This window comes from Cotesia glomerata, linkage group LG6, assembly GCF_020080835.1.
Source record: "Cotesia glomerata isolate CgM1 linkage group LG6, MPM_Cglom_v2.3, whole genome shotgun sequence".
Lineage (NCBI taxonomy): Eukaryota > Metazoa > Arthropoda > Insecta > Hymenoptera > Braconidae > Cotesia > Cotesia glomerata.
Genome location: NC_058163.1, coordinates 17143107 through 17159370, shown reverse-complemented (window position 1 = coordinate 17159370; position 16264 = coordinate 17143107). Strand labels below are relative to the sequence as shown.

General features: G+C 27.1%; 3 protein-coding genes and 1 long non-coding RNA gene across 5 annotated transcripts; 2 read left to right on the top strand and 2 right to left on the bottom strand.

Moving 5' to 3' along the window:
* The first annotated feature begins 1315 nt into the window (after nucleotides 1-1315).
* LOC123267775 (translation initiation factor IF-2-like) lies at nucleotides 1316-8228 on the top strand. Its single transcript, XM_044732617.1, has 3 exons — nucleotides 1316-1542; nucleotides 3949-4274; nucleotides 7849-8228. The coding sequence occupies exons 1-3, from the start codon at nucleotides 1507-1509 to the stop codon at nucleotides 8075-8077; spliced, it is 591 nt and encodes a 196-aa protein (XP_044588552.1). The 5' UTR covers nucleotides 1316-1506; the 3' UTR covers nucleotides 8078-8228.
* LOC123267781 (5-hydroxyisourate hydrolase-like) lies at nucleotides 8163-8834 on the bottom strand. Its single transcript, XM_044732624.1, has 2 exons — nucleotides 8539-8834; nucleotides 8163-8450 (listed from the first exon to the last, which is right to left on the bottom strand). The coding sequence occupies exons 1-2, from the start codon at nucleotides 8655-8657 to the stop codon at nucleotides 8219-8221; spliced, it is 351 nt and encodes a 116-aa protein (XP_044588559.1). The 5' UTR covers nucleotides 8658-8834; the 3' UTR covers nucleotides 8163-8218.
* LOC123267785 lies at nucleotides 8788-9240 on the top strand. Its single transcript, XR_006510125.1, has 2 exons — nucleotides 8788-8853; nucleotides 9175-9240. It is a non-coding gene; the product is annotated as an uncharacterized LOC123267785 (long non-coding RNA).
* On the bottom strand, nucleotides 9083-13904 carry LOC123267758 (suppressor of Mek1-like). Of its 2 annotated transcripts, XM_044732594.1 has the most exons (5): nucleotides 13812-13904; nucleotides 13500-13685; nucleotides 13196-13418; nucleotides 9987-11226; nucleotides 9083-9414 (listed from the first exon to the last, which is right to left on the bottom strand). In XM_044732594.1, the coding sequence occupies exons 3-5, from the start codon at nucleotides 13374-13376 to the stop codon at nucleotides 9153-9155; spliced, it is 1683 nt and encodes a 560-aa protein (XP_044588529.1). In that variant the 5' UTR covers nucleotides 13377-13418; nucleotides 13500-13685; nucleotides 13812-13904; the 3' UTR covers nucleotides 9083-9152. The 2 variants fall into 2 exon arrangements, with proteins under 2 accessions (XP_044588529.1, XP_044588530.1); XM_044732595.1 differs by lacking the exons at nucleotides 13196-13418; nucleotides 13500-13685; nucleotides 13812-13904 and adding an exon at nucleotides 12537-12644.
* Nucleotides 13905-16264: the final 2360 nt, after the last annotated feature.

Below are 16264 nucleotides of genomic sequence, written 5' to 3'. Positions count from 1 at the left end.
CCAAATTTCATAAAATACATTTTCGCTTACTTATTTATATGATAATTTAACTTAACCCGTTGAATATTCCGTTACATAGAATATTTTATTTTTATGCTGAATGATACTTAAAAAAAATTTTTATTCTGTTTTTTAAAGTTTAAAAAACGATATTTTTTGAAAATTTTCATTTAAGACAGCAGTTTTAAAAATTAAATGCATCACTTTTTTTCTCGTATATATTATGAAATCAAGAAAAAAAATATTAAACCTCGAAAATCATTTTGAAGTTGTCAAATTGAGTAAAATTATTTTGAAAAATTTATTTGTCTTGAACCAACCAAAAAAGTTTTTGGACTAACAAATTTTATTATTCAAGTAGAAGACATTTGAAAAATTATCTGCTTGATTCAAGGCTAAGAAAATCAAAAAATGTAATATGTCAGTTTTCTACTAAAATTCTTCAGGCATCAATTTTCAGAATATCATTTTATTTTTTTCTTCTATAAATAACTTAATTTTTAAATTTTTTATATTTAAAAAACCAGGTGACCGTGAAACTAAACAATTTCCGTAACTAGTTTGAAACTAAATAAATCCATAGTCAATACTCTGACCGTCAACTTTTATGTACAATTTTTCAGATCTACGCTGACGCAGGTCAAAGTAGAATGTGGGATTCAGGTCTGTTGATTTTTCTCAGATAAACTTTGATTAAATCTTTTTTAGCTTCTTTTTGATGTTCAAAAACATTTTTATTACACATAAGTGATTAATTACAAATTATCATTATAATAAACTATAAAAGTATTATTAAAATTTTGCAAAACCATTTGACTACAAGAAAAACAAATGATTTGATTCTTAGAAAATCTATATCTGTCAATACTTAAATCCTTTAAAAAATTAACACTGTCAAATGATTAAATGTCATTAAATAAATCGAGTTGCTTGACGTTTTTAAGATCTTCAGAGCCTTGACAATAATTATTGGATTACGGCAAAGTATTGAATTATTTGAAGTTGTTGTTAATATAAGAGTTTGTGTATTTATTAATGGCATTGAGAAACTCCTTAAGTGTCTTTAAAAAATAAAAACCGTTAAATGTTATGATAAAATAAAAATAAAAGAAGATGATCCGGATCGAATAAAGGAGAATGGTGACACTTGTAAATCTCAACTCGAGTTGTTATATTGTACAGAAAAATAAAAAGAACCTTTTATTGGCAAGATGCATCAAGGCTTTACTTGTATTGTACAAGTATCTAATCACCTAGAGTGGGATACTGCAGTCTGCAGTTTAACGTTTAGCATTATATCCACCGTACTAAAACTTTAGTAAATCTGCATCGGTGAATCCTATATAAAGGCTCAGGATCATCATCAGTGCATGTTACTCTTATAATTCCACTCGCGAAGCTTGGTATAACAAAGCGTTCTCCCTAGTAGACGATGTCATTTCGTACAATAATTCTATAATAAAATTATTATTTAAAATATTGTTCATTCAACTTGTTATCATTATCATGAAGAATCTCGATATCGCTAAAGGAAGTACGTTGGTATGTGATTATTGATTGTCATTAAAAATAATTAAGAGCACTAAGTAATTTTTTTTTTATTTTTTTGTTACTTTTAAGCACTTTTATTATGTCAATGATTGATCAAGTGAAAATAGCTTATTTACATATTACATAAATTTACTCTTATGAGTTTTAAATCATTTGTATTGGCAAATATGCGGCATTATCACGTTAGGCTATCAGTGAAAGTGCATGTATTGGAATCGATTAATTGGCTAAAAATTTTTTATTAAAATGATTATATTATGAAGATAATTAGATGTTTACTGCGCATACTACAAAAAATTTGAGGTTTATTTATAGTTTTATTAATTTACTGTCAATTAATCATAAAAATTTTGATTTTATAATTTCAAAGGTTATTTTTTGTGTTAATTTATTTACTTATTTATTTTTTGTGTGATCAATTCTTTTTCTGGGCTGTGAAGCATAAAATATGTTCATTGGAACTTAGATATCAAATAATTTTTTTCTCTGAGATCAAATTTTACAAATTAAAAAAAAAAAAATTGCAAACTTGTGATTGTTAAAATAATATATTCAAAACAGTAATTAAGAGATAAAAAAAATTATAATTTTTATGGTGATTAAAAAAAAGAGTTATTATTTAGAGAAGAATGGTTGTAAAAAACTTTTTTTTGATGATTATTGGTGGTACTTCAAAAATTTGTTGTCTTGAACATTGTCTCCTTGGCTCAAGAGATCACTCAACATAATCAAATTCTTCTACTTCAACATATTATGAAACATAAAAACTTTTTTATTTTGTAGAAAGAAGAAGACTTCCAAGAATTTTAATTTTAACGGAATTCTTGAAAAAGTCAGAAATATCTTGAACCAATTTTACTGTATATCTAAATTAAAGAGAAATAAATTTTTCGATAAAGTCTATATGCATGTACTATTCTATTTAAAAGGGGTAAAGTGCTTCGTCAAATTGATAAAACTCCTGAATAGAGAAAATTTCGATTTTTATCCAAGACTTTTACGTTATTTATTCGCGAGTTAATTTGTTGAATTAAAAAAACTTGAATATCTTAAAATAAGAGTGAAATTTTAGAGAAAATACTTTTCTTAAATCAATCAGTCTTCTCAATGCATGACCTCTGATCCGCGGACAATTGATTCGCTAAAAATAAATAAATTCGCTAAGAATAAATGATTGAAGTATATTTATTACCCAAAACAATAACTTATAAGTTGTCATGAATTTTCTCTATCCCCTGATAAAAAATTTTCTCTTTATTTCGGCAGATTAATCAATTTGTAACTAGAAATCAATTTATTCAGTTTTTTTTTATTAAAAATGTTTTTGTGTTACAATTTCAATTCTACAAAATTTTCTACGATTTCTATAGACTTATCGAAAAATGTAAAAATTTGAAAATTTAAGAGTAGATTAGATATTTTTTGCAAGTTTTTTAATAGTTGAGTTATTTCAAGTACACTGATAGCAGAATTTAGTCCCTGTTAATTAATTATTAATTCATTTTAAACTTATGAAGTATTATAAATTGTAGTTTAACTTTGAATAAATACTTTTTTTAAACGATAATTACATTTATTAGCCGTTAAAAAATATTTATTAACAGCTAACGAATATTTAATAAAAGTAAATAAATTTCTTTTGATAGAATGTTTCTTATTTACGCTGTGATGTGAAAACCGTTCATATATAAACAATGTTTTAACCTTTTATAGTAAAGATACAATACACCAATAATTTTTAACATAGATAAAAATTCTGTAATTTCTTACTACCATTATTTTATGATTTGTTTTATTTTCTCTATTTTTTAATGATGTCTATGAATAAACCTGATCTAATGGGATTCTATTATCTATTGAAGTATGGGTCATAAGAAACGTCTAAGTAGAATTTTTCTACTCACTTTTTATTAAAGGGTCTAAGCAAATGCTCATTAATATTTGATAAATATTAATTAAAATTTTAAAAATATTTGATCGCTATAAATGAAAATTTATTAACTATTCACAAATTGTATTAAATAAACGATTTGTTAACTATTAAAAAAATTTTTTTAACTGTTAATAAATATTTATTGAGTCATCTATGGTTAAAAAATAATTTATTAAAAATTAATAAAGCTTATTAACTAATAACAAGTTCTTATATCAGTGAATGGAACTTTTTTCTCACAATTCTTAATAGCATTCTGTACAGATATTTCTGAGATTTTACTTTCTTCGAGTTGGTTTCTCTTAAAAGTCATCTTTTATCTTGTTAAGACGTTATGTTCCAGTTATTATTTCCCTTTTAATTCAAATTAATTCAATTTTTTTTAGTGAAAATCACTACTAATAAAAAAAATATTCTCAATAGCTTAAAAAATAATTTTTTAACTAGGAAATATTGAATTAAAGGTACTGTGTTTGTTGATTGGAAGTCTTCTCTGCAATGCAGATAAGTTATCACCAGGTCAAAAAGCGCCTCCACATGCTACCAAATCTGGCGGAGGATCATTACAAGCTCCTCCTCCAGGTAGCCGTGCCGCTGACGTTGGTTCCAGGCCGGATGTCGGCAGAAGTGGTGGTTCACGGCTTCCAGCACCTCCACCACAAGCTCATAAAGAAGATGGAGTAATCAGGGAAGAAACTGAAGATCTTAAAGAAGTTAATGGCCAACTAGTACGTGTCGTCAAGGGTAATTTTGGTTATGATAGTCCTGAGGGGCTTCCAATCGCTGTCAAGTAAGTAGTTATTCTTTTAATAATATTTATGACATAAAAAGTTGAAATTAAAAAGGGGACTTATCACAGGTTATGAAATTTTATAACTTATTTCGTCGCATGTAAGAAACATTGTTTATATTATTTACTCGATAATTTTATACATAATTCATCTACGATTTATTGAACACACTGATGTTAGGCATTCTAAAAGACTAGCAGTAAACAAAAAAATACAAATTTTAAAATGTTATTGTTATATTAAGATTTCAATTGATGGGAGTTAAAAATAAAGGCACTATTATCATAGACTAGTGAGATTTAGTAAAATGTATATTACACGGAGAGAATTTAATGGTAAATACAACTATCCGAGTATTGTAAAAATAGGCTTTTTAGTATGAATGATTGCAAGAACTATCAAAATTGTTAACTGAACCATCCAGATAGTTACATTTATCATCTAGATAATAATTATTACCATCTGGCTGGTAACTTAAAGATCGTAAACTTAATCATAATATATGTTAACCGCTAAAATCATGTTGATGGTAAATTCTACAGTCATGATGGTAATTATTACCATCACAGCTAATAATATGATTAGTCACAATATGACTACCGTGACTTGTGAATTATGAATAAACAAAATTTTCGCTTTATTAAATAATGACTTTTGTTCAATTGCACTGTACTTTCTTAAATATTGACGTTTTTGAAGATATAAGCTCATCCCAATGTTACACTCATCAAGAGTTTTTATTTGAGTATCCATATGTATTTTGATATATTTTTCATATAAATATATCATATAAATATATAAAATATATGAAAAATTGCTGTGGGTACTCAAATGAAAGGTCTCGATGAGTGTGATGTCTGGGTGAATTTATGTATTTAAAAATGTCAATAGTTCGTAAGATACAAGGTCTTTTCTTAATTATTGATATTTTTAAAGATGTAAGCTCATCCTGATGTCACACTCGTCAAGAGCTTTCATTTGAGTACCAACATGCATTTTTTATATATTTTTGATTTATACATATAATATATATATATATATATATATATATATATATATATATATATATATATATATATATATATATATATATATATATATTAACAAGATAAAAGGTCATTTCTTAATTATGTGTCTAGAAAAGGAGCATTTTCAAATGCAGCCTAAATACTTATCATGATAAATTGACTATCGATGAGAATGATATGAAATCTTGAAAAGGCGCAAATTCAAGTCAAGTCCTTTGCAATGACACTAAATTTCACTAAAAATACCGATTTTATCATATGACTATCCTGGAGACAAAATTCTTGTTATTCTCTTAATAATATAGATATACTTTTTTCAGTACTCACTCTTATGTCAAAAATTAGAATGTTATTATATTCTGACTCTAAAATCGAAAAAGTTCAGTTTTTTATACTTCCTGTGTAGTTTTTATATGATTGCAATCATGATGATTTTAACTATCTCCGATGGTAAAAGTTACCATCTAGATAATAAACCGTATTATCATAATTGTGGGAATTAATATATACTGATTGTACTAATTACAATCGCCAGATGGTTGCATTTATCATCTTAACTTTGCAAAAGTTAATAACCATCCTGGATAGTAGAAGCTACAAAATAGGGATGGTTACCGTTAACATAAAATTCTCTCCGTGTATCTTATATTATTAAATTGAGTCATACTAATTTTTTTTAATTTATATATTTAGAATTGGAAATTATATTGTATACAAAATTATTATCTAAGCTTAGTATTATTTACCAAGGTGCTATCTGACTTGGACATAATTATTTAAGCAGCACAAAAAAAAGTTATCTTTTTGGCCGATTTTAATTTAAAAACAAGTCAAAAATTAATAATAGTTAAATTTAATTTAACAATATGTTACAAAAAAAATTTTGTGCTGCTTCAGTGATGTTATCTATCTATCATTTTGATAAATTTGAATCTAAAAAATACGTTCTTAATTTTTTTTCATCAACCCGTCTATTGACAACTAAATTCTCTTTTGAAATTTGTAATCTAATTAACTAATGATGTACTCGTCTTATGTTTGTTTAAAGAATAAATTATTTTTAAAAATTTATTTTGACAATAATTATCCATAAAAGTTGACATATTAAAGCAGTTGTTTAATAAATAATGGAATAAATTTATAGTTAAATAAAAACAAATAATTATTAACTTATTTAATTAATTTAAAATGTTAACCATGGAAATAATATTATGTTCTGTATTCAGTAACATGACTAAATATCCACGAATATATAATATTATGGGTAATATATCATTTTCACGATCATAATTCCCAAGAGATACAATATTTAATTGAGACTATTGTATATGACTATTGTATAAAGTTCACAATTTACAGGATTAGCAAAAACCCAATCAAAAATAAAAATGTTTAAAAATTTTGAAAATATTACGATATTAAACTCAGAATTCTCTGAAATTTTTTTTATAGATAAATTATAAATTAAGTATTAACCGAAATGGTATTTAATTGTGACTGTGCGTGATTATGAGTTCTAGTATTTGCTAAATACAGTTGATAAAGATTTCATAGTTTGATAAAAGTTTGTATTTATTGGATATTTTGCCATTTATTACTTATCTGATTATTGGATACTATAATTCGTGAATATTTCGCTGTGCAACCTTAAGTATATAATATAAATAATTCTTGAGTTTCTCTGTGATTTCGCAATTGTAAATCGTAATAAGCATATAAACAAACAAACCGTGCACCACGCTAAAAAGATTTCTGTTAAGTTCATCATCAAGGATTTTTAAGTAGTACCTATTAAGATAGTGTACGCTACATTTCTTATGATGAACTTATATTATCAGGAATCTTTTTAGCGTGAAGCACGTTTCTATTTTTTTGGTATTCACCGGTGATAAATATTAAATAATAATAATTTTTTATTTGTTCATTAATCAGCTATGAACAAATTTTAGGAATATTCATGTCCATTATTTTTTTTTTGTTTAATTTTTTACCAAGGCATATTTTTAATTTGTTTTTGAATATTTGATTAATTCTCTTTTTTAATGGCTCTATTCTTACCCGACTAACAAACTAATTTTTGCCTATAATATTATTGTATCAATGAAAGAAAATTTTTCATAAAATTTTTGTATAGAAGCATCTTAAATAATCATTGTGACAAGTTGCAAAAATTAATTTTATACCAATTAAACGTTTTAATATTGTTTAAAGACGCATAATTGATTTCTTAATTATTGTCTATTCAAAAACTATTAATTTTATAACTTTAATCACTAATTATTTATTTTTATTTATAATTTAAACGATAATTTATAATTTTTTAATTATTTAAAAATAAATCTGATGTTCTTATTATTTAAAATTTATGTTAAATTCTATGAAAAATTTTTTTCCTATTAAATGTTCTAATATTGGTTACAAAATATAGTTAATGAGATGTTTTTATAAATAAAAAAAAAAAGTAAAAATTGACCAAGTTCCCTTTTGAATTTTAGCTTCTTATTTGACACCTTTAAAATTCTTATTGTTGTTGTTATTCATTAAGATATGAAGCAGATGAAAATGGCAACAGAGCAAGTTTCACCATCGGGCAACCCGGAGGAGGAGGAGGTGGAGGTGGTAGACCTGATGGAGGCAGTAGTGGTGGCAGACCTAGCGAAAATGCTGGAGCTGGAGGTGGTGGCAAAGGTCGTCCAGGCTCTGGTGGCGGCAAACCTCCAGCAGGCGGCGGAGTATCATCCAGTTCCGACAAAACTTATCTTCCTCCAAGTTAATTTATTTAATAACGATAAATATTTTCAACAACTATTTACTTTAGAAGTGTCAAAAGTAGGTTTAATGCAGTTTTTACTAGTTCAATTAATGCTTTGTTAGTAACTTGTTTAATTTTATTTTCTAAATAATTTATACATACATCAAATTCCGCGATATGTACTATATCCAAAGGGATTTACGAGAAGTGGCAAATGATAGTTTTGATTAGCATTTTTTATGTCAAATATCACTTCAATAGTTGGATACAACGATAATCTTTCAGTTGTAGTAAAATAATTTTCTATGTTGAATACAAGTTTGTAACGCCCTTCCGTTAATAATTGACCAGCTATTTCTAATAAATCAGAGCATCTTCCATTCGATGTTGTTTTACTGTTTAAAATAATAAATATTTGTATTTATTTTAATTACATTACAATATTTCAAATTTGATATGTTAAAAAATAAACAAACAACTTACCTTTCACTTATCAAAACCCAGATGGTACTTTCGTTTTTGTGAAGACTCACCGGTAGATTCGGCACTGGGATTCCACGACTTGTATCTAATACGTGAGTAGATATGTGTAACTTATCCATTATTTATCAGTTTAATAATATAATTTAATTATTTTCTTGTCTAAATGTTGTACTATACAGTTGTTGTACTATTATACAGCATCAACTGAGCTCAGTAACCAATAATAAAAAAATTTATCTCTATCTACAGAGCGATACTACAGGTCGAAGAATTCAAAAACGATATACGATAACACGATAAGAAATAAAACAACATGTAAGTTTATTTGTCACTGAATTTTTACCAAAATCCAAAAATATTTTTTTGACGTAATTTATATAAATTTAAAGTCAAGAGACAAAACATAATAACTTATGAAGAATTCAAAAACTCCAGGGCGTATTTAAAATTATTATTGCAATAGAATTATATAATATTTTTTTTTTGCAATATTAATAAATCATATACATATTTTTTTATTTATATATTTTCTAGTTATTATATATTTGTAATAATGTGATTTCTAGTGGTTGAAAACAAATTTTTTTTTTGTCAAACAATAAATTTTTTTTGTCTTAATGACTATCATCCCAACAGGGCCACCCTCCAGAATCGCGATAAGTTGTGTAGCTATGTGGACTCAATAAAACTGGTATATGATAATTTCCTGTTGGATTCTTAACATCAAACACTATTTCAATGAATGGATACATTGTTTCAATTCTTCGGACTGTGAAATATTTATCGACGTCGAAATGAATCTTATAGCGGCCTGCCGTTAAATTTATTTTTGAATCATCAACAAGATCTGTACAACGTCCGTCAGATAATGTTGAGCTGAAAGAAAAAATTAATATATTATCCACATAGATATATTTTTTTTTTGATTTTCGTGAACAAGTTTTTATAAAAAGTAAAATTATTAAAATGTTTTTATTTTAATAATTGAAAAATTCTAATTAACAAATTATTTCACTTAATTTAGACTATAAAGTGAGAAAATCAATCATAACTGTTTCAATTATGAAGTACGAGTAATTATTTTAATAAATTACAGTGATCGATTAAAGTGTTGTATTAGTGCTACTTAAGTTTTCCAAATTTTTTACTACTTTAATTTTTTTCGAACAACAAATTTCAAAACCAAATCAATTGAAATTTAACAAAAAAAAATATGTAATAATAATAACCAATTAATAGACCAATAACAAAATGTTATAAAATTTTGTTTCAATTTTTCAAGTACAATCTTCTAGTCAAATTACAATATGAGGGGTCAAGCGTACATATGTTTCAGCCACTAAACTACGTTCAGTATTAAGTTAGAGACAAAACTTTAGAGAATTTTGTTTGATAAAAAATTGATAACAAATAAATTAAATTTATTGTAAAAAATTAATGTGCAATACCTTTCGTTTAAGAAGGTCCATCGTCCATCCATAAGTTTATACAAACTTACTTGAAGTCCAGATACAGGAATTCCTTTGCTAGTATCCATGACATGAGTGGAAATAGGTGGTGGCTTAAATTTGATATTTCTAACTAAATTACTTGGTTTTTTAGTTTTTTCACTCGGACCAGCGGTAACAGTAGATCCTTTTGAGTTACTTTTAGTATTAATGGTAGAATTATTATTATTAATATTGGTATCATTGTTATTAGATATTTTAGATACAGGAGAACGTTGAGTTAGTGTTTTTGGATCTGACACCACTAAAGATAAATTATTACTACCTTTGAGTTTATCAAGAACCAATTTAGAATTTAATTTTGATGGAGTGAATGTCAGAGTTTTACCAGGAAATAGCGTTGTTTTCGTTCCCTTTGATACAATAGCAACCAATTTTTTTATTTCGTGTGGTGCAGCGTTCAAAAGATGTGATGAATTTAATTGACAAGTAGTGTAAACCTTTGTTTCCATTTCATCAGTATCATTATTTGTATTTAAATCATCTGTAATTTTCTTATTACGTAGTTTAATAACTACACCACTTTGCTGATTTTTCAAGATTTTAGTTATTGGCACTTGATTAATTTCTCTCTCTTCTTCTGTAATATTGTCTTCATCATGCACAATATTTTCACAGTCATCTTCCTCGTATTGATTGTCATTATCATCTGAATATTCTCCATGTACATGCGCCATTGCTTCAGCCAATGTATCTCTACGCTCACCAGGATCTAGCTTAATTTTTTTACTACACGGTTCATTTTTATCTATTTTTAAAGAAAAATCTTGTGAATCACAATCTTCCAGCTCAACGATCTGCTGGGTTTTTTCGTCAATTTGTTCCTCATTGTCCATATCTATACTTTGTTCTTCAATATATTCTATATCTTCGTTGTACTCGACTTCATGCTCATTATCATTATTACCTTCATCATCATCATCATCATTATCATTACCATCTTCGTTCTCTTCATCGTCATTCTGTTTTACAGTTTCGAAAGTTATTGTTTCAAATAGAGGTGAATACTTGACATCACCTTCTCCAGTTTTTTGCATATGTGTTTGATGCATCAGTGCTGCTCTTTGGTGTTTCATTGTACAGGTATGTTTTAATAGTGACAACCGATGTGCATGAAGATTTTTCTTACAATATGTACAGTACGCACGTGTAGCTTGCCTTTCTACTGATGTCAGCCATCCTGAAAATTCGTTTAACTATTTTAATTACAATTTCATTGAATTGTTAAGAACAAATTTTTTTTAACAAGTTTAACTTATAGCATGTATTTATATATACACACACACACACACTGAAATCACCAGATACCCGACAATTTTTTGATTTTATTTAAAAAATAAATTAGTGCTAAGAAAATATATCTTTATAAAGGCATCGAGAGCCGATAAAGTTAGTATGAAATCTAGTTGCATCACTCGTGCGATACGAAAGATTTCATAATACTTTTATTGGCTCTCCATACCTTTACATGGTTCTTTAAAAGAAGCAATTTCAAAAAGTAATCAATCAGAAACTGTGCGTTGAATCGATCTAAAATTTTAGTGGTGAGCCATTAATGTATTTATCGTTCGATATAAAAATTTTCATAATTTTCTATTGTTATGAATTTTGCGCTTCAGCTTTCAATATTGAATGGAAGAAAAATATCACGGTATTGATAGTAGTTTTATATTGTAATATCATTTTTAAAAAGATATGATTATGATTATTAGAGTGGGTCAGAAAATACGACTAATTTTTTTTTCTTTAGTTATCTTGAAAATATTGGATAAGATGATGGAAAAAAATTTCTTATAAGAGTTAAGCTCTTAATATTAATATTAAGAGGTACCTATTTGCGATATTCTATTTACCATTTAAATAACACAGGAAAAAAAAATTAGTAAAACGATTGACCCTACAGGCCATCCCTACAACTTCCCGCTAATTTCAAATGCAAAGCGCTCTACATTTAACCTGTTACGACGTTTTTGAGCTTGAAGAGCTTTATCAAAATTCTCGGAAAGAAATCCGTTTTGATAAATGATTGAAAAATTAGATTTAAAAAACATGTTTTGTTGATTTTAAAAAAATTAGATATCTCTGGAAAAAATAAATTGATTTTGATTCGGCTTGCGGCAATCGACGTCATTTTTGAAGAGAAGAACTGATTAGATCATAGAATTGATCGAAACAGAAGTTTCGAAGTAATTCCAAAAAAAAACATTTTTTGAAAATTTTAACAAAATCGAATTTTTGAGGTTTTCTCAGAATCTATCGTGCGAATTCGGTCTTAATTTACAGAAAATATAAGTTCAGCGAGGCCCTTTCAGATGCCGCAAATCGCTTTTTGATCGGATATTCCGTTACCAAGTCATAAGATGTTTACACACACACACACACACACACACACACACACACACACACACACACACACACACACATATATATATATATATATATATATATATATATATATATATATATATATATATATACGGACATCATTACCAAACTAGGTAGAACAGCTTCCCAGGACCTCGAAACATCGAAATCTGATGAAAACTAGTTTTTCGAAAATCCGGGTGAAAACAATAACTTCCTGATTTTTTTAAAATCATTGATTTTCTTAGCGAGAAGATAAAAGTTTTATCGAATTTTATTATGTTTTAATGAATTATCATATCGTAAAACTCATAACATATTTTTATAGGAAGTTTAACGATTTTCAAAAAAGGTTTGAAATGATTTTTTGTCAAATCGACTGGTTTAAAAGTTATTTAACGTTAAAGTTCTTAAAAAATTTCAATGTTTTACCAAAGAACACAAGACAAACTTCGTAGAGTATATGATTTTTCTTACTTTTAAATTATTATTCCGTAATAAGCTTTAAAAAATTTTTCGAATTGATCACACATCATTAGAGGTTGAACTTTAACGTTGATTAATTTTCAAACCAGTCGACTTGGCAAAAAATCATCTCAGTCCTTTTCTGTAAATCGTTAAATTTTCCATATAAACATGTATTGAGTTTTATGATACTCTAATTCGTTAAAACGTAATAACATTGTAGAAAAAAAAATTTTTCCCTATCTTATTTGAATGAGAAATAGAAAATCGTAAATACTTATTAGTTGGTGATAAAAATAATAATAGGGTAAAAAAATCACCTTTGAAATCAGGCATAAGTTCCCACTCTTTGCGATAACGTTGTGTATAAACTCTCGTTTTCGCGTGACTTATTTTTCCAGTTGGCGTTAGACGCGGTGGCTGCTCTTGAATATATTCAGTAGCACAGACTACTGTGTGACCATCAATAATGATTTTTGGAGATACTTTATTTTTTTCCATTCCTTATGGTATTTATTCAAAATTGAATATTGGAAATAATATCTAGAGAGATATTTTAATTTTTCAATATCGAAAAAAAAACCCTATATAACTTTTAGAACAAAATCACTAAAAACACTTTACCATTTTACGCTTTTAACAATTTAAAAAAATAGAGACCTAGAAAACTAGGTGCCTAGTTATTGATGATAACTCCCTAGCAATGGCGGCTAAAATGGCCCAAAGAGCCTCTTCTCTTTCTCTACGGACAATCACCACTGAATTTCATTCTACAGTAACGTCGTGCAGTAATATGGATCCACTCCTTTCCTGAAACTCAACAATTATATGATAATATTTTATTATTCATTTTAAAAACGTTGACAAGCCGATTATGATTGTTAAATCAGTTTGATACTATTTTATTAACTAGATAAAATAATTATTTAGTTTCACCTAATTTATATTTGTCATAATATTGATGTTGCTATCTTGAAATAATTTTACTTTTATGCCAACAATAAATACGAGCCTGAGTTTCCCCAGAGTGTTAGAAAATGGCTGGTTATTGGTAAAGAAATGCGTGCGCATCTCTCATAATAAAATTAAAATTAGCGGGAAATTAAAAGACTTGAAAAACAAAAAAAATTGTTTTTTTTTTTTTTTATTTAAAATAAACATATTTTTTTTTTCGTTAAGTACACATTCTTAAATACGCTACAAGTAGTTGCAGTACGGCAAAATTTCATGGGCTACAGCTGCTGGTAGTGCATTTACAAATGTATGCTAAATCATCAGATCACTCTTTGTGCCATAAACGTTCTTAAAACTTTTTCAAATCAAGTGAAACTGAAAAAAATAGATTATTAAAGTTATTTTATATTTTTTTACTGTTTTTAATTTATAAAAATTTCTTAAGTGGTGTTTAGTCTTAATTTCTTGGTGATCAGAAATTCAAATTAAAAAAAAAAAATAATTAATAAAAGATTTTCAGTTCAACTGATTTATGAACGCTATCTGTAGTCTATTTGGAAAACATCATCGGTCGCATGTTTTTTGTGCCCGCCCACAGCTTACGCTCTGTGTTCTGGTGTTCTGTAATTTAGGGAAGAGAATTTACCGGTGAAATATATTTTTTAATTTTTTACTTACTTTACCAACTTACTATCAATATTTGGCAGGGAGACAACTGTACTCCGAATTACTGAACTCGATGCCAACTGTATTCAAACGAGGATCTATTTTTTATTCAACTTGTCGCTAGCATGAAAACAACTGAACTCCAAAAAACTCAACTCTATACCAACTTTGCTCAAATGTAAATGCGTAACCAAACACCTTACTTTTAACCTCATTCAGTTTATACTGTGCTCCAAGATAACTGACCAAGCTTACTCAACGCTGAGCAGATAAAAGAGCAAGTGTTGGTAAAAAAGAAGTTGACCAGGTGGTAAGTACCATATGGCGCTAGACGACCATGTCAAAATCATCTTGAATAAATCTAGATAAATTTTAAATATTATTTACTTTTCGCTTTTACAACAGCCGTATTATTATCGTACATTACGATTTATTTTCAATTAATTTTATTTATATTTCAGGTAAAGTATTTTTAATTGTCCCACTTATGCTTAAATATCCTCAGGCAAGCTATAGAATAATTACATTTTACAAATTCCGGCGGTCAGCCAACAATCTCTAATGAGGCATCGGACGATAATCCTGGACGATGAAGGTGGTGGTGATTTTCTTGACGACTAGACGATTGAAGCTTTAATAAATTAGAGTTTTATTGAACGAAATGCTGCGAATGTAAATTTTTTATGTACATAAAAATCTTATTTATAATAATATTTAAAAAATAGAGTTTATTTATAATGAATAAATTATTTATAAAATTGTGAGAGGTTTCATTTATTTACTTGATGCTGGTCGAATTATTAATGCATTTATTTTATTAATATCTGCATGCATTGATTGTTACAAATAAAATTTTATATTAATATTGATATTCAAACATTTCTTAAATTTATCATCTTTAATCAGTAACATTCATAAAACAAAAAATACTTATGGTACGTGATTTTCAAATCGTTTAAATATAAAATGTAAATAACTCTTGCCTGTTGTTATTTGTTCTACTTACCCTGTTGAAAAACTCCAATAAGATCCCATCAAAAGCGACAAAAGCCACTTAGAAACCAATAAAATTTATTGGTTTCTAAGTGGCTTTTGTCGCTTTTGATGGGATCCTATTGGAGTTTTTAAACAGGGTATTTAAGTTGCACAATCATTTTTTAAATCAATCAAAACAAGTTTCCAGGAACTTAATTCGCAAAAATTAAAATAAAAATAATAATTAAAATAAAAAAATTCAGCAGAATACAAAAAAAACATTTAGTCGGTACCAAGTCCCTGGAGAGTTAAGAAAATCAATGTGACTCAAATCTAGATAATGATATGTTGATAAATACTCTCATAAAAGCGATGACATGTTTTAAATTTTATACACATATCTCTAAATATTAATTGGAAATATAATATAATATAAGATAATTATAATATCTAAAACTCTTAGTGTTTTACTTTTTTTTTTTTTTAGAATAAGGTAAGTGTTAAAAAAATTTTCACCTTCAAAAAGGCGTTTTTTTTTTTTTTTTTTTTTTTTTTTCTAATAAATACCTACACTATCCAGGTATTTTATTTTTAACTTGTGTTGGCACTGTCTATGGATCATAAATTCGAATGGCGCCAGAACATCGGCGACATAATGGGCACTTGTTCCCCACTTTTTGGCGGCAGTCGACACACACATCTATGGCCGCAATGGACAAAAGCAAGAACTGGTAGATTTTTGCGACAGCAGACGCAAATAAACTTATGATTGACAGGATCTGAAAGTTTATTTT